Source organism: Choloepus didactylus, chromosome 9 (assembly GCF_015220235.1).
Source record: "Choloepus didactylus isolate mChoDid1 chromosome 9, mChoDid1.pri, whole genome shotgun sequence".
In the NCBI taxonomy this organism is placed as follows: domain Eukaryota; kingdom Metazoa; phylum Chordata; class Mammalia; order Pilosa; family Megalonychidae; genus Choloepus; species Choloepus didactylus.
The window spans coordinates 88,877,147-88,899,337 of record NC_051315.1 but is presented as its reverse complement, the minus strand read 5'-3'; the positions used below and the strand labels follow the sequence as shown (position 1 = coordinate 88,899,337).

The 22,191-nt window shown below is 39.8% G+C and overlaps 1 protein-coding gene and 1 pseudogene across 2 annotated transcripts in view; both read right to left on the bottom strand.

Moving 5' to 3' along the window:
- The window catches only part of COQ10B (coenzyme Q10B), a 37,100-nt gene extending 31,976 nt beyond the window's left edge, over nucleotides 1–5,124 (bottom strand). The window contains exon 1 of one of the 2 annotated variants that reach the window (XM_037850504.1): nucleotides 4,953–5,124. In XM_037850504.1, coding sequence (XP_037706432.1) covers nucleotides 4,953–5,074 — 122 coding nt within the window. In that variant the 5' untranslated portion in view covers nucleotides 5,075–5,124. Of the gene's footprint in view, nucleotides 1–4,384; nucleotides 4,904–4,952 lie in introns of those variants that run through there. The other variant, XM_037850505.1, reaches the window with a different exon arrangement.
- A 13,357-nt stretch (nucleotides 5,125–18,481) lies between these two features.
- LOC119544541 lies at nucleotides 18,482–20,223 on the bottom strand (annotated as a pseudogene).
- Nucleotides 20,224–22,191: the final 1,968 nt, after the last annotated feature.

Below are 22,191 nucleotides of genomic sequence, written 5' to 3'. Positions count from 1 at the left end.
AACCAGGCAAAGATGCCACAAAAAAAGAAAACTACAGACCAATCTCCCTAACGAATATAGATGCAAAAATTCTCAACAAAATACTTGCAAATCGAATCCAAAGACACATTAAAAAAATCATACACCGTGACCAAGTGGAGTTCATTCCACGCATGCAAGGATGGTTCAACATAAGAAAATCAATCAATGTAATACAACACATTAACAAATCAGAAGAGAAAAATCAAATGATCATCTCAATACATGCTGAGAAAGCATTCGACAAAATCCAACATCGCTTTTTGATAAAAACACTTCAAAAGGTAGGAATTGAAGGAAACTTCTTCAATATGATAAAGAGCATATATGAAAAACCCACAGCCAGCATAGTACTCAATGGTGAGAGACTGAAAGCCTTCCCTCTAAGGTCAGGAACAAGTCAAGGATGCCTGCTGTCACCACTGTGCTAGAAGTGCTAGCCAGGGCAACCTGGCAAGACAAAGAAATAAAAGGCATCCAAACTGGAAAGGAAGAAGTAAAACTGTCATTGTTTGCAGATGATATGATCTTATATCTGGAAAACCCTGAGAAATCGACGATATAGCTACTGAAGCTAATAAACAAATTTAGCAAAGTAGTGGGATACAAGATTAATGCACATAAGTCAGTAATGTTTCTGTATGCTAGAAATGAACAAACTGAAGAGACACTCAAGAAAAAGATACCATTTTCAATAGCAACTAAAAAAATCAAGTACCTAGGAATAAACTTAACCAAAGATGTAAAAGACCTATACAAAGAAAACTACGTAACTCTACTAAAAGAAATAGAAGGCGACCTTAAAAGATGGAAAAATATTCCATGTTCATGGATAGGAAGGCTAAATGTCATTAAGATGTCAATTCTACCCAAACTCATCTACAGATTCAATGCAATCCCAATCAAAATTCCAACAACCTACTTTGCAAACTTGGAAAAGCTAGTTGTCAAATTTATTTGGAAAGGGAAGATGCCTCGAATTGCTAAAGACACTCTAAAACAGAAAAACAAAGTGGGAGGACTTACACTCCCTGACTTTGAAGCTTATTATAAAGCCACAGTAGTCAAAACAGCACGGTACTGGCACAAAGATAGATATATCAAGCAATGGAATTGAACTGAGAATTCGGAGATAGACCCCCAGCTCTACAGCTGACTGATCTTTGATAAGGCCCCCAAAGCTATTGAACTGGGACATAAGAGTCTTCAACAAATGGGACTGGGAGAGTTGAATATTCATATCCAAAAGAATGAAAGAGGACCCCTACCTCACACCCTACACAAAAGTTAACTCAAAGTAGATCAAAGACCTCAATATAAAAGACAGTACCATAAAACTCCTAGAAGATAATGTAGGGAGACATCTTCAAGACCTTGTATTAGGAGGCCACTTCTTAGACATTACACTCAAAGCACAAGCAACAAAGGAAAAAATAGATAAATGGGAACTCCTCAAGCTTAGAAGTTTCTGTACCTCAAAGGAATTTGTCAAAAAGGTGAAGAGGCAGCCAACTCAATGGGAAAAAATTTTTGGAAACCATTTATCTAACAAAAGACTGATATCTTGCATATACAAAGAAATCCTACAACTCAATGACAATAGTATAGACAGCCCAATTACAAAACGGGCAAAAGATATGAAAAGACAGTTCTCTGAAGATACACAAATGGCCAAGAAACACATGAAAAAAGGTTCAGCTTCACTAGTGATTAGAGAGATGCAAATTAAGACCACAATGAGATACCATCTCACACCAATTAGAATGGCTGCCATTAAACAGGAAACTACAAATGTTGGAGAGGATGTGGAGAAATTGGAACTCTTATTCATTTTTGGTGGGACTGTATAATGGTTCAGCCACTTTGGAAGACAGGCTGGCAGTTCCTTAGAAAACTAGATGTAGAGATACCCTTTGATCCAGCAACTGCACTTCCCGGTATATACCCGGAAGATCTAAAAGCAGTGACACGAACAGATATCTGCATGCCAATGTTCACAGCAGCATTATTCACAATTGCCAAGAGATGGAAACAACTCAAATGTCCTTCAACAGATGAGTGGATAAATAAAATGTGGTATATATGCACAATGGAATACTATGCAGCAGTAAGAAGGAACGATGTCGTGAAACATATGACAACTTGGATGAACCCTGAAGACATAATGCTGAGCGAAATAAGCCAGGCACAAACAGAGACATATTATATGCTACCACTAATGTGAACATTGCTGGGGGAGAATGCATGGGGTGTTGGGCCTCCCCACCTCGATGGATGGTGATCTGCTCAGACATTGGGGACTGGTGCGTTGATGGGCTGAGCCCTTAATCACAGGACTTGCCCTTGGGAAGAGTGTTACTGCCAAGGAGAGGCTATGCCTGCTTATAATTGTGCGTGTCTCCTCCTGAATGCCTCTTTGTTGCTCAGATGTGGCCCTCTCTCTCTAGCTAAGCCAAATTGGCAGATGAAATCACTGCTCTCCCCACTATGTGGGAACCGACACCCAGAGTTGTAAATACCCCTGGCAATGTGGAAAATGACTTCCAGGGAGGAATCTGGATCCAGCATCATGAATGGAGAACATCTTGACCAAAAGGGGGATGTGAAATGAAATGAAATAAGTTTCAGTGGCTGCGAGATTCCAAAAGGAACCGAGAGGTCACTCTGGTGGGCACTCTTAGGTACAATATAGACAACCCTTTTTAGGTTCTAATGAATTGGAACAGCTAGCAGTAAATATCTGAAACTATCAAACTACAACCCAGAACCCCTGAATCTTGAAGAAGATTGTATAAAAATGTAGCTTATGAGAGGTGACAATATGATTGGGAAAGCCATGTAGATCACACTCCCCTTTGTGCAGTGTATGGATGGATGAGTAGAAAAATGGGGGCAAAAAAAAAAAAAAGCACCCAGTGATCTTTTTTACTTTGTTCTTTTTCACTTTAATTTTCATTATTATTACTTTTGTGTGTGTGGTAATGAAAATGTTCAAAAATTAATTTTGGTGATGAACGCACAACTATATGTTGGTATTGTGAACAACTGACTGTATGCTTTGTATGACTGTATGGTATGTGACTATATCTCAATAAAATTGAATTATTAAAAAAAAAATGAACCAGTTACTCTAAATGAAGCATAGTAGTGTGACAAAACTAGGTGATTAATTTAACTTCTCTTTTAAAAACGAAGTCACACAAAAAAATTTAGGATCTCTGTTAGAGTGATTACACACCAAATTTGGTATGCAAAATGCCTCACCCATTTCCCTTCTAAGACCTTCTGTAGACATCTTTAACTAAACTAACAGTTTTACTTATTTTTTCTACTGTTTGTATCCTATAGATATCATCTATTACTGAAAGCCAATTATGTGGCAGATACTGTGCACAATTATTAATAATTTTCTGATAAATCAATATCAGAAAAGGCAATTTCTCTTAGATAAACATTGATTTAAAAAAAAGGTACCACCCTTGCTTCGGAGAGGTGACTGGGTGATTAGGAAGCTTACCTTTCACTGTGTATGCTTTTGAATTTTGTACCAGGTCTGTATATTGTCTTCCTCCTGATTCCCAAAAAGAAACCCTTACACAATCTAATTACAAAACCAAAGGAAATATCTGTTTAAAGCAAGCGAATAGTTTTTCTGATCAATTTGCATGTTATGATTACAATTGCCTGGACAGCACATCTATTTTCACACACTACCAGGAATATGTCTTCAACTGCTATATAAGGAAGCTTACATATATAAAGTTAGACCATACAGCAGTATTGAACGAGATGGAAGACAGTTGTTTTTCTGTCTTGCAAGAAACTTATATACTCCATCCCTCTTCATTAGGATAAACAAACGGTAGATACTTATCTGGAAGTTAGGCCTTAATTTGACCACTAAAGCAACTGTATTTCCCTTTCAAAGTAACCGTTTTTTGTTGGGTTTTTTGTTTTGTTTTGTTTTGCAAGTCTACATTCTATAAGAGTAATACAAGCAGCTCTAAAGTATGAAGAGGTTATATTCTACTTGGGACTACTTTTTTGAGGTTACTTCCTAAAGCGGGAGTAAACGATATGAAACGATTTTATTTCACTTTCCACCATCATTTGTCTAAAAGGTTGCCGGTAAGTTAAAAAACTGTTTGATCCTCAATGTCTTGAGGATCTAACAAATTTGTGCTCTCCCCCCTACCTCGTACTGTTTATTTACAACTGAATTCATTTTAAGCAGTAACTTTAAACAATTTTAGAGAATAACATATTATAATCTCATTAGTAAAAGGAAACTAAGGGGTGGAAATACGAGGAATCCTTTTTGTCTCCACCTCCATCCCCAACCCCCACACCAGCAAGAGAAACTAACCAGGAAAATCGATGGCAGACTCTGGTTCAAGGTTACAGGACCTCTAAAAAACCGAATGGAAAAACTCCAGGTCCCCTTACATCGGCTACGTTTAGTTTTAGAAACAGCAAATGCGGGGCAAGGAACACCACCAGGAACTGGGAAAGCACACCTGACCATCTGGCATGCAAGGAGAGGCGGGAAGGAGGGGGCTCATTACCAGACCACAAACTTCCACACATGCAATCGCCCAGTAAAAAGTCGGCGCAAAAACTTCGACAGCAGCAGCAACAGGCAGCCGGGGCGGAGACCGGAAAAGCCCAAAGGCACCGGCGGCAGAGTTACTTTATCAGCTGCTTCCAAAGTCGCCTTGCCGATGATTCACCGCCTCTCGCGACGGCGGGGAGCCGCAAACGCAGAAAGGGCGGCCCAGGCAGGCGAGCCTCCAGCCCAAGGAGTCTCTAAAATACCCTACGCGGAGACCCTTCCTCTCCAAAGACGCCAAAACGCCCCGGAAGTCCTCCGACCCCCCACTCAGCAGGCCCCAAAGGAAAACGACTACCTTCCGGGCACCCCGCTTGTTTATTACCTGACGTTACGCGCACCTTCGTGCGCTGGAGCCGAGGCTCCGGCCGCTGCCCCTGCCCCCGACTTCGGACAGCATCCCGAGACCACCTTCCTTAATACCCTCTGACCAATCCGAGCTGCCATGACAGTCCCACTAAAGCCGGTTGCCACCTCCGGAATCAGGCCTGTGGCACCGCCCTCCTCAGGCCCGGGTCGGTCCTGATTCCGGCTACTTCCAGCCAATCGGAAGGCAGCCTGAGAGTCCAGACACGCCCTTTCTTCATTCCCGCGATTACCCAAAGCTGACGCACGCTCCCACTGCAGATGGGCCTATTGTAAGCATTCTCGTCATCCTATCGGCCAATCAGTGGAGGCATAGTGCCGGCAGGACACGCCTTTCTCCCCTGACGGACCTCTCCCTCAGGCCGCCGGCTCGGGCACCATTATGTAATGCTCATAGTGGCAGCTCATCCCGCCTTTCGAGCTGGAACTCTTCCCGGGATTCGCCCACTGTCACGATTTTCTTGCGACACGGGAGCCCAGTCCAGGGGCCAGAGGAATCCGAAGGTGTGATTGTCAATTAAGTAACTGTCCAAACCAGTGAGTGCTGATCCAGACAGGCCATTGCTCCTGGATGCGAAGCCCGGTCGTCAGAGTCCAAATGGGTTAATCCTTGTCTAATATAATTACTGCCGCGCCTACCCCACGGGGTTGTTTTGAAGAAAACATAAGGTCCCATCGTTAGGGAAGGGACTCCGTTTGTAAAGAGAACAGTGGTTCTGTCCGCCTTATACCTGCGTGGCCAACATTTTAGCTGGTGTTTCTGTATGGTTTGGTTTTCCCTTATTCCATGCAAATGAGACAACTTTGTTTTGATTCACCCATATGAGGAACTAGTCAGTCATCAAATCCAGACGTTTCCACTGTTTGTTCCCATCCCAGGTCCTTATTCAATCTCTGTCCATCATACTTTCCTCATTTGTAAAGTGAGGATAGTAGTATTACCTACTTCCTAAGATTGTTAGGAGTAAATGACATCATTGCTTTAATGTACTCAACAAGTATTTATTGGGCACCTACTATATGCCAGACATTGTTCTAGGTACTGGACATACAGAAGTGAACAAAAGTCTTTGCCATATGAAGGATTTATTCTAGGAGAGGGAGAGAAAATTAATTAGTATATAATATGATATCAGGTAATTACATGTGCTATGGAAAAAAAGTAAAGCAGGGAGAGGAGATGGAGAGAGGTGGCAAGAGGTGCTATTTTATATGGGGTGGTCAGGGAGGACCTCTGAGCAGATGATACTGAGCGAAGGGGACTTTGAAGTAAGGAAGTGAACTATTGAATATTTGGGGGGTGGGGCGGGGAGGACCTTTAAATGTAGGAACAGCAAGCACAAAGGCCCTGGGCAGGAACTATAGGGTGCTCTGTTCTAGGAAGAAGAAAGGGTTTCCAGCACAGTGAGTAAGGAGGAGAATGGTAGGAAATGAAGTCAGAGAGGTAGTGAGGGTTTCCTGGGAGGCCATGGTACCAATTTAGGATTTTATTCTAAGTGTGAAGAAGTCACTGGAGATTGAAGGCATGATGGTGGCGTGATCTGATTTACATTTAAAGAAACATTCCAGCTGCTATGTGTATTAAGTCTGTCATGTCATCTCTTACTAGATGCTTTGTGGAGTAAATTGAAATCACGAGCCACAGGGTTTATCAAACAGGTTTCAGTACAACACATGAGGTACTTGTTGATTGAGGTGATCCTGTAACTGCCTCCAGACAATTGTATGTCACATTACTTTCAAAGACACAATCTCTTCTTGCCTTAAATCTTAAATATTTTCCATAATGTATTCCTTTAAAGCACATTTTCAGCATATTACTCCCCTGCTCAAAAACCATGGAGATTACACTACCACTCCCTACTAAGTTCTATTCCAAACTACTGATAGTCTGTCAAACTTAGTTTTCAGTACAATACGTGATTTACTTGTGTACTTAATAAAAGGTTTCTTTCATTAAATGTACCAAATATTTTCTTACACAATTCTTCCTAGACACATGAAAATACCTACTGAATTGGGTCACCCAATTGAATGGTTTCCCAGTAGGAAAAAAAGGTAAATAAAGGAATCAGTAATAGACAGTCTATGATACTCATTTGACTTCTCAACAAAGGAAAGAATATTATGTCAAAACTTAAAGGTGATAATGAATTCTGGTTCAGTTTCAGTAGATGACAGTGGGTCCATAAATTGGGGATTACAAAGTCTGTGTCTGTGGAATATTAAAGTATTGGTAGTGAATTAAAACTTAGCAGCAGAGACTTGTGGGAAGCAGTGTCTTACTATCCAAACCAATTGTGCTATTAAAAAAATATTTGACACACTTATGAAATATTCTTGTAAAAAAATTGAATCTGGATCTGGTCAAGCTTTTATATCAGTCCACCAGTTTACAGGAAATACAAGGGATAGAAGAACATGCTAAATGACACCAAAGGGGAAGCAATCTGCCAAATCCAGAATGTGAGAAATTCTGTAGAACAAATGACTCAGTTTCTTCAACAAATAAATGTCAATCAATAAAGGATGAAAGGGGGACTGTTGTAGATTGAAAAGATTTAAGATGACCTTGTTTGGATTTTGTTTTGAACAAACCAAAATAAAAAGACATATGAGATTGGGAAATTTGAAAACTGACTGGATATTAGATGATAATTAATTTAAAAAATTTGTAGGTGTACTTATGTTAAAGAGTCTATCTCTCAGAGATTCCTTCTAAAGTATCACAGATGAAATATGATGTCTATTAATTGCTTTCAAATAACCCAGTGAGGGTGGAGTGTAGAGTAGATGAAACAAGATTGATCATATGTTGATAATTATTAAAACTGGATGATGGGTACATGGGGAGTTCATAATGTGGTTATATCTAATTTTTAGGGTATGTTTAAAATTTTCCATAATAAAACATTGTAAGTGTGTATGTGTATTTGATTTCTTTTTTATACTGCTCCCTTTATATGATATTTCTAAATGAAATCTTCCCAGTTGTCTTCCAGTTAGAATCACACTTTGTTTACTTCTTGTTCATTCTTTAGAACCATGAATATAGATTGAACAGAACCAAAAAGGCTTCAGGTAGATACAGATGGCTTTTAGTGATGATATTGTTTTTAACCAATTCTGTAGTCAGAACAAATATAGAATGGATTTTAGCCATAGAACAAGACCTTTACCTAAACATCACTTACATTTTTTCCTGAAATAAAACAAGTTTTTAAAGTTAACATAATTTCATTAATGAAACCTTTTTGATAAAGAGAAACAATATTTCCAGCATGCTCAATGATTTTATACAGGGATTATCTTTGTGAGATGTTTGGTTAGAACACCATCTTTGACTGAATTAATCAGGAATGAGTTAACAACAAAAATTAGTGCTATTGCACATGTTTCTGATAATAGTCAGATGAGCAAAAGGAATTGACAGTTTGCCTGTACTGACTGGCTGTCTGGCTATATAAGTCAGAGAAGAGTCAGGAAAACAGAAATCATGCCAGTTATTTTAAATAGAGAATTTAATATAGCGACATTCTTAAACAGATATTGGAGAACTAAGGAGGCAAAAAGGACACACAAAGATAAGAAAGTTTATCTGCAAGAAGCAGGTACCACACTGTTTGGGGGGTCCCCAAGACCACCTCCACATTCAATGATTCATTCAGAGGACTTACAGGATTCAGCATATAGTTGTAATCATGGCTATGAAAGTGAAATGATATAAGGAAAAATTATCAAAGGGAAAAAATTCATGGGAAGTCTGGAGGAAACTACGTGCAAGCTTGTAAGGGTCCTCTCTCAGTTGAGTCAGGAGTCAACACTGGTTGTGTTTAATTCCCCCAGCAATGAGTTGTAACAAGGTGTTCATGTAACACTGCCAACCAGAGAAGCTCATTAGAGACTCGGTGCCCAGGGTTTTTACTGGGGGCTGATCACGTGTGCAACCTCTGCCTGGCATGTTCACAAATTCCAGAGTCCCTGAAGAAAAGCAGTTGTTCACATAAACCATATTGTTTGCAAGTTTAGGCACAGTGAGCCACAATAATCAGTTCCAAGAATAGTTGGAACCCTCCTGAAATCCAAGTTCCCAGAAGCCAGTGAAAGGTCAACCTTGTAAGCAGGCCTTTTGAAAGATAAAAGTCTGGCCTGCTATGATAATTTTTATGAACACACTTGTAAGTCTGTGGGAGCAAAAGGAAGAAATTGGGATTATTAGAACCCAGAAAATTGGTGGAGGGGTCCTGCAATGTTGGGACTCAGATCAATGATGGGAAGAAATTGTTTGGCTAGTGCTAGTGCCTAGGAAGCCTAGAGGAGACAGAACCCCTACTCCCAAACTCCATGGAGCTGGGACTGAGATCTCTGGAGAGGAAGCACCATCTAGCTGATAATGGCACCTCTGAAGTGATGCAACGAAGCCTTTTTGAGTCAATACTTCATACATTTATTAACACCTTAGGAAACTGAAGTTCTGCGATGTTGAGTAACTTGCACAAACTAGAAAGCAGCACATCTAGCCAGTAAACCCATCTTCTCACTGAGTTTGAATGCTCTTACACTATCTGACTTCTTGAAAGATTATGCAGAAACCTTGTAATAATAATAATACAGTAGAACTATTTAAAAAAAAAAACAGCTCAGTTTGAGTCAAAACTAGAAATCTGAGTGTTTCAAATTAGATACTTGAGCAAGAGGAAAGAAGATAATTGACTACCCAGGCAGGTCCACAAAGGGTGAAAACATAATTTAAGAGCTATCAGCTTTCTAGATCCAGAAACTCTTATCTCAGAGCACTCAGAATTGATCAAGAAAACTGATTTTTTTCCTGAAGGTATAACCAGTCTTCTATACAATCCTAGCATTTCCCTTTTCCTACTACCTGCCACACATGTGGCATCCATACATACAGAACTGCTACTAGATCTAAAAATACCATGGTTCATTAATTTTCTTTTGGAATGGTAGGAGTATGTTGAAAGGAATGAAGTTATTTCAGGATATTTGTTTTTCCCATTGCTTTGTTTTGTTTTGTTTGGAAATTTTTTTTTAATTTGATAAATAAAGTAATTTTAAAATAAAAAAATAAAAATACCATGCTGTTTGTTGCCCACACTTCCCTCTCTGCATAGAGGATCCTCCTTCCTTTCCCCACCTCCTCTACTGCCTTTTACCTGGCTAAAACTCCTTCTCCTATAAGATTGAACTGCTGTCACCTCATCCAGGAAATCTCATCCTAGGGGTTAGGTACAGATATAGATGATATAGATTTAGATATATAGGTATAGCTTCAATGTTTCTATGCTGTGCTCTAAAATACCACAAAGGTAGCAATTCAACCACTTTAACCATATTATATTAGAATTGTTTCTATGTATCCTCCCTTCCCCACCCCACATTGGACTGTAACACTAAAGCAGCTGAAAAACTGGGATTTTTGTGGTATTTCTACACAGTATTAAGACAATGGGAATAATATTTTATATTAGGATTGTCATTTTAAAAATCTGAGACATACGGTCTCTAACCTCCTAGGTCTTCTCTTTTTGGTATGAACCATTATTTATTTAGTCATATATTGCATATAATGCAGGTTCAAATCTTTCAGATCTCAACATTTTGTTGAGATTATTCTTAAAATTCAATGTCCAGTACAAAACTCAGTGTTCTAGATGTGATTCTGTGAGCAAGACTGTTCCAGATTTGGTTTGAAATGGGGACTTTTGATTTCCTTCTCCTGAATAGCCTATTTTCTGATAATGCAGCATAACTCTACATTAATCATCTGGATAGATAATTCATTTGCATTCAATTAAATCCCTATATAGTCGTATACTTACTATCATCAATTGGGTTTCCCCATTTTGTATTTGCAACTCAGCCTGCCATGCTGGTGGGGGAGGGGCACCAGCTCCGCAGTTTGGGGAGCTTTACTTACAGTTCTATGCTGTGATCTCAGCTGTTCCACCCATTCCTAACTGTTGTATGATGTTGTCCAGTCATAGATGTCCCCACAGCAGTTGTTCAAGACCATTTTCTAGTTGTTTCTGGTTATTTACTAGTTGTTCTAGGGGCCTAACTAAATTCCATACCTCTCTATGCTGCCATCTTGCCCACCTCCACATGATTTGTTTTTAGTGAAACTATTCAAATTCCATGTGACCATTGCCTTTCCACATGTTCATAAGCCATCTGTCCGTGGTTTGTTCCACATTTTGCCAGGAATCACCATTAAGCTTATTAATCAATAGATTCTTGAAGTCCTACCCTACTCCCAATCATTTCTGTGGAATTCTGACAGTCTTTTCTTCTTCCCCAGTTTCTATAATTCATCTGTTTTCCCAAATTATTAGCTTTACCATCAAACATGCTTATTTCACATTAGCAAGTTCTGTTTTCATTTGGGATGTAATTGGTTTAGGCCAGGACACCTGTGCTCACCTAAAGGCATTAGTTATTCTTATCACCTCACCTTATTTAAGCCCAATTCCCCTTAACTAATATTTTTTTCATTATTCTTTACAGTTTGGGGATTATTTTTCTTAATAAAAAAGCAACAAATATGAATTGAGTAGTTTACTTTGTTTTGTTTTCTGTTATACTGAACCATCTATGCCAAGCAACAGTGCTAGTCTTTCATTATTCTTGCTGCAAACACAAGCTCTTTTACTATCCTTAGCTTTATATCATAAGCCTCAGCTCATTTGAGAGGTTAGCCTTTCTTATACTATTATTTTTTACTTCATTAACTTTTTAAAATTAAAAATTTTTATTTTGAAATACTTTCAAACTTGTAAAACAGTTATAAAAATAATACACACTCCATACAGAGAATTTCAACATACCCCTATTCCCCCTCAGATACCCAGATCCACCAATTTTAGTATTTTGCCACCTTTGCCACATAATTCTATCCATCAATCTGTCAATCCAGCTATCTATATATCTATCCTGAACACAGGAGTGTAGGTTTGTATACTTCATAATCCTTGAGCACTTATTATTGCCATGTACTTTTTGTAAGAACAAGGATTTTCATTTATGTATTCACATTAAGTACAGTAATCAAGTTCAAGAAATTTGACATTGATATAAATCTTACAGTCTGTTCCGGTTTGCTAATGCTGCCATTATGCAAAACACCAGAAATGGATTCGAAATAATCTAATCAAAGGGTATTACCCACAGTTGGATGGTCACATCTCCATGGAAACAACCTAATCCAAAGAGTCCAACCTAATCAACACTAATACGTCTGACCCCACAAGATTGCATTAAAGAACATGGCATTTTGGGGGACATAATACATCCAAACCAGCTCATTCCACCCCCTGGACTCCAAAATGACATGATCTTTCCATATACAAAATACATTCATCCCATCACAAGATCACAAAAACTTAAATCATTTCAGTGACAATAGGTAAATACAAGATCTCATCAAAATCAGCTACAGGCATGGTCTGTCCTGATACAAAATTCCCCTCTAGCTGTGGATATGTGAAACTTGGAACAAATTATCTGAGGAGGGACAGTCATAGGATAAACATTCCCATTGCCATAGGGAGAAACTGAAAGGAAAACAGGGTTCAAGGGAACAAAACAATTCTTAAAATCTGCAGGGCAAACTTCATTAGATTTCAAAGTCTGAGAGTCATTTATAAGTTGACGTTTTATCTTTGGAGCTTGAGAGAGCAGGAGTCCAACCCTTCCTAAGGTCTTTGCGGCAACCCTTTTCTCTCCAAACACTTGGGTGAGTGCGCCAACATATCCACGCATTGGGGAGACCATCTTCTTGGCTCCACCCTCCTCAAACATGAGGATGGCACCCTGACCCTCTTTCACCTCTGGGGCACATGCTCAACCCTTTTAGAACAGTGGGGTGGTGGCCAGACTCTTCCCAATCCCCAGGGAATGTACTCCACCTTCTCTGAAGCCTGGGGTGGCAGCAATCTTCCTGAGCGTTAAGGTGGAAGGCCCACCTTCTGCCTCCGAGGCAAATGCACCCTTTCTACGTGCAAGGGATGCTCTGCTCTCCCTGCCCAAGACCTCTTGACTTCAGACCTCAATTTCCATGATTGTGTCCCTGAAGAGATTTTTCCTTCAATTTGTTCCTTCTCTGTCCCCTCCAGTCTAGACTGGTTCAGTGGTTCTTGCAAAAATTCTGTAGGCTTAGCATGCAGTTTACAGGGGTCAAAACCATCAGACAATAGGACTTTCCACAAATCCTTTCTAGATAACTCCATCTCCAATCCTGACTTGTACTGAAATGGCAATCAGTTTCCATGTTTGGTTAAATCCTCACGTGGGGATGTAGTCTCTGGGGTCTCACTTTCAGGAAGCTCGGAATTTTCCAAACTATCAGTTTCTGATTTCTTTGTATCCAAGAGTTCATTTCTCAGTTTATCTCTGTTCTGTCGCATTTTACTATAAGCTGCAAGGAGAAGCCAGGCTACATCCTCCACACGTAGTCTGGAGATCTCCTCAGCTAAGTATCCCAGCTCGTTGCTTTCAAATTATGCCTTCCATCTGACACCAGGAAAAAATTTTGCCAAATTCTCTGCCACTTTAAAACAAGGGTTGCCTTCCTTCCAGTTTGCAATGACACATTCAACATTTCTGTCCAAGGCCTCATCAGAGCTATCTTTAGAGTCCATATTTCTACCAACAGTCTCTTCAAAGCTATCCAGGCATTTTCTGTCAAGCTCCTCCCAGTTCTTCCAGAATCTTCCCCTTATCCATTTAAAAAGTTGTTCCAACATGTTTGGTATTTGCAAGCACAGCAGCACCAGCACCTCCCTTCTCTGGTACCAAAATCTGTTCTGGTTTCCTAATGCTGCCCTTATGCAAAACACCAGAAATGGATTGCTTTTATAAAGGGGGTTTATTTGGTTACAAAGTTGTAGTCCTAAGGCCATAAAAGTGTCCAAACAAAGGCATCAACAATAAGGTACTTTTACTGAAGAACACCAATGGCATCTGGAAAACTTCTGTCAGCTGGGAAGGCATAGGCATATGGCTAGCATCTGCTTCAGGGTTCTGGTTTCAAAATGTCTTTCTCCCAGGACGTTTCTCTCTAGGCATCTGGGGGCATTTTCTTAGCTTATCTGGAGCAAACTCTGGGCTAGCAAAAGTCTGCTTTCAATGGCCATCTCCAAAATGTCTCTCTTAGCTGCAGCAGCAAGCTCCTTCTGTCTGAGCTCTTGTGTAGGACTCCAATGACTAAATCAAGACCCACGCTGAATGGGCAGGGCCACACCTCCATGGAAATAATCTAATCAAAGATATTATCCACAGTTGGGTGGGTCACATCTCCATGGAAACAACCTAACCCAAAGATTCCAACCTAATCAACACTAATACGTCTGCCCCCACAAGATTGCATTAAAAAACATGGTGTTTTGAGGGACATAATATATCCAAACCAGCACAGAGTCTATATTCCAATTTCTTAAATATCCCAATAATGTCTTTTTCAGACTTCTCTCCTCCCTTGGTCAATCCCATCCAGGATTATGTATTGCCTTTAATTTTCATTCTCACTTTAGATGCTCTTTTTGTGTGTGTGGGGGGGAACGTATATACAACATAAACGTTCCCATCTCAACCACTCCCAAGCATACCATTCAGTGGGATTAATCACGTTCACAGTGTTGTGGTACCCTCTCCACCTTCCATTACTAGAATTTCCTAACCCCCCAAACAGAGACCCTACAACCATTTTGTAATAACTTCCATTTCCTCTGCCCACACCCTTGGCAACCTGAACTTTTATTTTTGTCTCTAACAGCTTGCATATTCCCTGATATTTCCTTCATCATTACCATGGGGCTTAACTTTAACATCCTAAATGTGTAACAATCTCATCGGCTTTGATACCAACTTAACTTCAATAGTATAACACAAACTATGTTCCTCTACCCCTCCATCCCCCCACCTATATGTAATTCTTGTCATAAATTACATGTTTATACATTATGAGTCAAAAACCAGTGATTTATCATTTGCCTTTTAGACCCTGTAGGAAGTAAAGAGTGGAGTTAAAAACCAAAAAATACAATAAAAATGGCATTTATATCTACTCCTGGCATTATCCTTCAAGGAGATTTGCATTCCTTTATGTGGCTTCAATCTACTATATTTTGTCCTTCCCTCTCAACCTGCAGAACTCTCATTAGAAACTCTTGTAGGGCTATGCTAGTGGTGATGAACTCCCTCAGCTTTTCTTTATCTGGGAATGCATTAATCTCTCCCTCATTTTTGACAATTTTGCTGGATATAGAATTCTTGCTGGGCATTTTTTTTTTTTTTTTAATTTCACCACTTTATGTCATCCCATTGCCTTCTTGCCTCCATGGTTTCTGATGAGAAATCAGAACTTATCTTACTGAGGCTCCCTTGTACATGACATGTTGCTTCTCTCTCAAAACTTTCAGAATTCTCTGTTTTTGGCATTCAACAGTTTCATTATAATATGCCATGGTGTGAGTTCATTGAATGTCTTGGATATGTATTCTATATTCATGTCTTTCATTAAACTTGGGAAGTTTTCTGCCATTATTTCTTTGAATATTCTCTCTGCCCCTTTCTTTCTTCTCATTCTGGGACTCTCACAATGTGTATATTGATGTCCTTGATGATGTCCACAGGTTCCTTGGGCTCTGTTCACTTTTCTTCATTCTTTCTTCCTGCTGCTTCTCATATAGGATGATTTTAATTGTCTTATCTTCAGATTTACTGGTTTTTTCTTCTACTAGATCCAGCCTGCTGTCGAACCCCTATAGGGAATTTTAAATTTCTCTTACTGTGGTTTTCAGCTTTGTTTGGTTCCTTTTCATAATTTCCATCTCTGTATTGTTATGCTTTTTGTGTTCATCTATTGCTTTCCTAATTTCCTTTAGTTGTTTGTTCATGTTTTCCTGTAGCTCTTTCAGCATATTTAGGACCATTTTAAAAAGTCTTTGCCTGGTATGTCCCAGGTATGGTCCTCCTCCTTGGTTGTTTCTAAGGTTTTGATCTTCTTTGCATGGGCCATTGCTTCTTGTTTCTTTGTATATTTTGTAATCTTTTGTTTGTAAAATATTATGATATATTAATGTATTATCACTGTAATTTACACTCTGAGATATCTGATCCTTAAGCCTGTATCCACCTTGTATTATATGACAGAGCTTCTATGAATATAAGGAGCTAAAGAAGGAGGAGGGGGAGGAAGAAGAAGAAGGAGGAGGAGAAGGAGGAGGAAGATAAGGGGGAGGGAGGGGGAAGAAGGAAGGGGAAGGAGAAATCACCTTTCCCAGTTTTTGCAGATTGAACTGTACAAGAGCTCTCTTTTAGGGCTTATCTTTACAGAGTTTAGAGAATTGCTCCAGGTTAAAGCCTAGGAGCCTCCCCGATCTTTTCTGTGCATGTGTCTTTCAGGCATGCACGTGTGGCTTTAAGAATGCCCCTTTTACACAGATGCAAATAAACCCTTTACCATAGGACATAGTTTCTTTGTGGTCCTGGGCATTGCACTGTATATCCTACAGCCAGCAATGTCTTGCCCCAGGCAGCTGCTTGACTGCTCTCCCACATAGTTCTGTAGGAGAGCCCAGTGAGGGGCCTTCTTCACTCAGGGCAACTCCTGGGACTGTGAGTCCTTCAGACCACCAGGAGACAAACTGGGCCAGACATACATACTTCCAGTATGTGCATAAAGGTTACTCTGCTCCCTCTGGAACTGAGACCAGAGACCCACACAGGGAGTACATTCTGAGTCTACACCCAGCTGGGGCCAGCAAGGGGTCCAGAAAATCCTATCACTTTTAAGTAGCTTTTTTCTTGATTTAGCACTTGCCCTGTTACTGCAATCCTTTAATAGGTTTTAGGAGTTTTGAGAAAGATGTTTCTACCGGTTCTGTGTGGGGGAGGAACAGAAAGTGTATCACTTGGCCACCTTGATCAGGGTTAAGGCCCTTTTTTTTACACTATTTTTAAACATGTTTGGGCCACTTCTTCACTTATCTTTCTTATACAGGCCTCCTTTCCTCTTTTGCCTTTTATTATGCCCAGTTTTATAGAGAAGCATCTTATTTATTCATATTAGCATCCTTGTTTTTGAATGCTGTCTTCCTTTTTGAAATAATTTATTTATGGTATATAAGTTTGCTCTTACCCATCCTCTTAAGCAGTCTTCCTATCAAGAATCTCTGACGTAGAGAACTTCTTGGGAAGATAGCAGAGTAGATTGCTATAGGAGTCACCCCTCCTCCAAAAACAGTTAGTGGACAGGCAAAAACCATCTGAAATGACTGTTCTAAGGCTCTGGAGGCTCTGGAGGCCAGGGGAACACTGTACACCATCCAGAGAAGAGTGGCATGAAGAGACAGAAAAGCTGTGGTAAAGAAACTTTGAGTAACTTTTTCCACAGTGGCAGCTGGTTCCCATCCCCCTCCCTTGAGGGGAGCTTCTTCAAGTCAAGCCCCTGGCTGGCTGCTGGGTACAGAAAGGGACATGGACACCCTCCTCCCCAAGAATGGGGTCGGGGGGTGGGGGGAGCATGGCCAAGTACCAGTCACAGCTTTTTGTTTGTTTGTTTGTTTTGTTTTGTTTGAATATCCAAGCAATTTTATCAAGATTCAAAACATAAAAATCAAAACATCTTTGATAACATAAAGATAAAAAAATCTTTGATAACATAAAGAAAACAAATCTTTATAATTAAATACTAGTTAGGTGAAAGAATATTATAGGGTATATAACATTTACTTTTCCTACGTAAATTTGCATATCTTAAATTTAATGTAAAACACCATTTTAAATTTGAATTTAGGAATATCATAAACTTGTAGTTCTTGGTGAGTCTAGATATAATGGAATGATCTTGTCAAGTTTTATTTGGTCATTATTCTTTTGACTCTTTAATGTTTTACTTTATTCATTGCACTAAGCCAATTTTAGAAATAAAATCCACAACCAGAGCACGTAAAATGCATCTGTTTCTGAAAATACTAAATAGCTTAGCATGTCATTAAAATAGTGGCTGTGGTTAAACAAGCAAGCAAACAAACAAACGAAAATGACAACTCATGTATGATTTAAAAAGTTACAAAATAAAACTTTAGAAATTTTACTTGGTACGATTGCACTGTAATAAAAGAAATTTCGATAATGTGAGTAAAATGTGTCTGACTATGAATAAATGAAATTCCCAGTTATGACTGGGTTATGTTCAGCAGCAGTGCATTTGTTCTAATTTTATATCAAGAATGTAAGTTCATAATCAATTGACTGTAGTCTGACTTAACTAAGAAAATGAAAGTTTTTATTCCTGTTTCATTTACTCCTTCCTTCCTTGTATTTAACATCTTCACTTTGAGATCAGGCACTTTGTGCCCAGGAATGTGGCACTGCAAACTTACAAAAAATGTATCCATTGATTGTAGAACAACTGAACTAAATTCATGCAGGAGGAGGAGATCTTCATCTAGAGAGAAAAGCACTAAATTATAATTTTACAGTCACAGCACAGGCCCAAGCTCTTCCTAGGTATAGTGGAGCAGCCTGTGTCCGCTCATCTGTCTGGGCAGATCAAAAGTTTCCGCTGTATTAAGTCTGTCCATCATACCCTCCAATAGCATATAGTTATCACCAAGTCAACAGACCCTCACTGCATCTCTGCTGATCTCATAGATCCCACTGCAGTCCACATATCTGTTTTGGGATCATATCTCTCCACCCAGTCTGAAAGTCTGGTTGTCAAGTTGGATGCAGGAGCATTGTGCCCTCCAGTAGCAGGCAACAATCCATTCCAGATAGTTTCTCCTACTCCACCTCTCCTTTTTGACATTTGTGCACAGACTGTCCATTTATTAGTATGAGGATCAAAACATTCTACTGATATGAGACAAGAACTTCCATCATGAACACCAACTGCATACAATTTTCCACTTAGTAAGCCACACCTACTGTGTTCTTCGGGGTGGACATAGTGGCAACAAAATTACTCTGGTGAACCTGAGTGTCCCATCTTTCAACTGCATTCAAATAGCTCTAGCCATCATGCACTCCTACTGCATATGTGGGACCTTCTAATACAGCCACACCAAGGCCATGCCTATTTGTGGACATAGGAGGCATCCCACTTCAAGTCTTTGTTTTGGGGTTGTAGCACTCAACAGTGCTCAATGTTTTCAGTCTGTCTCTTCCTCCAACCACATGCAGTTTGTCATCTAACATTGCAACACTGAACTGTAGCCTCCTCCCATTCATATTTGCTACAGGAGTCCACATATTTGTGCGGAGATCATACTTTTCAATGCTTGTTGTTCCTTTTGTTGAATCCATTCCTCCAACTGCAAATAATGTACCCACAGTTAGTTTCCTAGGTTTTTCTAGGACTTTGTAACATGGGCCATCTTGCTGGTAATAATTACTTCCATAGTGAGTTTCTGACATTCTATATCATCCTGAAAAAGTGCACTATTTTCCATGTCTGCCAGGGACTGTGGTGCAAGAGGAGGTAGCCTAATATAAGCCAAAAGTTTACTGAGGGCTTTCCATCCCTGTTTCAAATCATGACAGACCCAAGTAAGAAGTACATTCAATATTGTCTCTTCCTTAGGGATGCTCATGTCATCACTGGCCAAGAGGTTTGCAATTTTGGAGGCTGGTAATAATACAAATTCCTGGTTTCTAATTACTTCCATGAAATGCTCTGTGGTATAATTGTGAGCCACTTTATGCAAATCTGTACAACCTCGTGTATCAGCTAAAGAATGGATTCCAAAAGAGTTGGATGGGTGAAGCTGTTTCATTAAAACTTACAGCATGCTTCCACAACCTGTGAAACTTGAAGAAGGCAGGCTGTAGATAACAGACACTCAATATTATCTTCTTTTAATTCAAGGCAGCCTGTATATGCATAGTGAATCAGACCATAGTGAATTTGGTTCTACATCTTCCATTTTTATTTCTTCTTGTCTTGCTTTCCTGACATCATTAGTAAACATGGCAGAAAAATAGTCTGAGACAGAGGAGAGCACCAATCTGTGAGCTGGAATTCTATGATCACCAGCAACTAGAGTCACACCACACAACTGTTCATGTCTCAAATAGTTTTCCGTTTTTTAAAATGTTTGCTCAGCATGATTTAGGGCCTGGAAAAATTCATCTGATGTATGGCAGGATGATAATGTCTGACTACTGATGGAAGTGCATTTTGGGCTCCGGAGGCAGCCGGGGGTCATGGTGGGGCAAGCTGACCAGGCGGGAGAATGAGGGTAGGCGGGCAGCAGGGGGCGGCTAGCTGAGGAGAGGGATACTTGGCCCCCGAGAGCCCCCAACCTGTTCCCGGGAGCCTAACCCCTCGTGCCAGCCGGCCTGGGGCAGGCCAGTGCCCCTCCACCTGGCCACCTGATCATGGCTTTTGATCAGCAAATTAAGATTGCTGGGTCCTGGCTCTGAACCATGGTTTTAACCTACCCTGGACAGGGACAGCCACAGCCATTGTCCAATCCTGCCCCCGACAAGGGCAGAGTAGAAGGAGGTTTAAAGACAACATTGCCTACCTAGGGCTGCAGGGAACAGTTAGCCAAAGAGTGCCATCTGCTGGGAAAACAGGAAAGTGTGGCCTCAGAGACCTGAAACAAAGGCTTTCTGGTGTCTTTCCTAACACTTCCAAAGGCCGTTTGGAAATGTTCTGCAGCCTCTTTCATGGGTCCCTGGCCCCGTTATGACTGGGAAACACTGACAGGGAAAGCCCTTTTCAGGGTTACCCTCCTTCCAGAATTTACCCCCCAAGCAAAAGCAGCTACAGGCAACAAAAAGAGAGTGTAAAAAACCAAACAAACAACTATAGTGGGGGAAAAACACAAACAGAACAGGTCAAGATCCTGGAGAAGGAGCAGAGGAAAGGAAGCTTTCTCCTAGGGGCAGAACAGTTGCACAAACAGAGCAATCTTAAAAATTGTACCCCATACCCAGGGCAAAATCTGATGTAGAACAGTTGAATAAATCTGATTAGCTAAACACAGGCAATTTTAAAGGTCTAGAATAAGCTGAACCAAGAGTCAAAGAAGAGCCTTAACACAAAGCCAATCAACAGCAAAACCCGAGACAAGAAAGAGAAACTGACCTGAAGAATAAACTCATTAAGATAATCAGATACCTAGATATCAGCAAAAAAACTTCAGGCCATACTAAAAAACAGAAAGATATGGCCCAGTCAAAGGAACAAATTAAAAAGTCAGAGGAGACACCGAATTTGGAGCAACTAATCAAAGATGTTCAAACAAATCTAAATCAGTTCAAGGAGATGAAGGAAAATATGACTAAAGAGATAAAGGATATTAACACCAGGTTAGCAGGGAAATTCTTTAGAAAAATTTCAAAGTATGAAAAGAAACATAACAGGACTTATGGGAACAAAAGTCACAATAGAAGAGATTAAAAATACACTAGAGGTATGCAACAGCAGATTGAACAGGCCGAAGAAAGAATCAGCAAACTAGAAGATAGGACATTTGAAATCTTACAAGAAGTCAGAAGAACAGATAGAGAAAAGAATGGAAAAAAAATTGAGCAGGGTCTCAGGGAATTGAATGACATCATGAAGCACACAAACAATACACACCATGGGTGTTCCAGAGAGAGAAGAGAAGGGGAAAAGGGCAGAAGGAATACTTGAGGAAATAAACGCCAAAATATTCCAACTAGTGTTACCCAAAGAATATAAATCCTAATAGACCTACCCCAAGATTCATACTAACCAGAATGTCAGATGTCAAAGATAAAGAGAGAATCCTGAAAGCATCAAGAGAAAAGTGATTCATCACATAAAAGGGAACAGGAATAAGATTGAGTTCTGATTTCTCATCAGAAATCATGGAGACGAGAAGACAGTGGTATGATATATTTAAAGTAATGAAAGAGAAAAACTGCCATCCTAGTATTCTTTATCTGGATAAATTTTCCTTCAAAAATGAGGGAGAGATTAAAAAATTCACAGAAAAACAGAAACTGAGAGAGTTCATCAACAAGAGACCTGTCCTACAAGAAATACCAAAAGGGCGTTCTGCAATCTGAAAGGAAAATACAGAAGATGTTTGGAGGAGAGTGTAGAAATGAAGATTATCAGTAAGAGTAACTAAAAGGATAAAAAGAGGGATTAAAAATATGATGACATATAAAAGCCGAAGGATAAATGGTTGATGTAA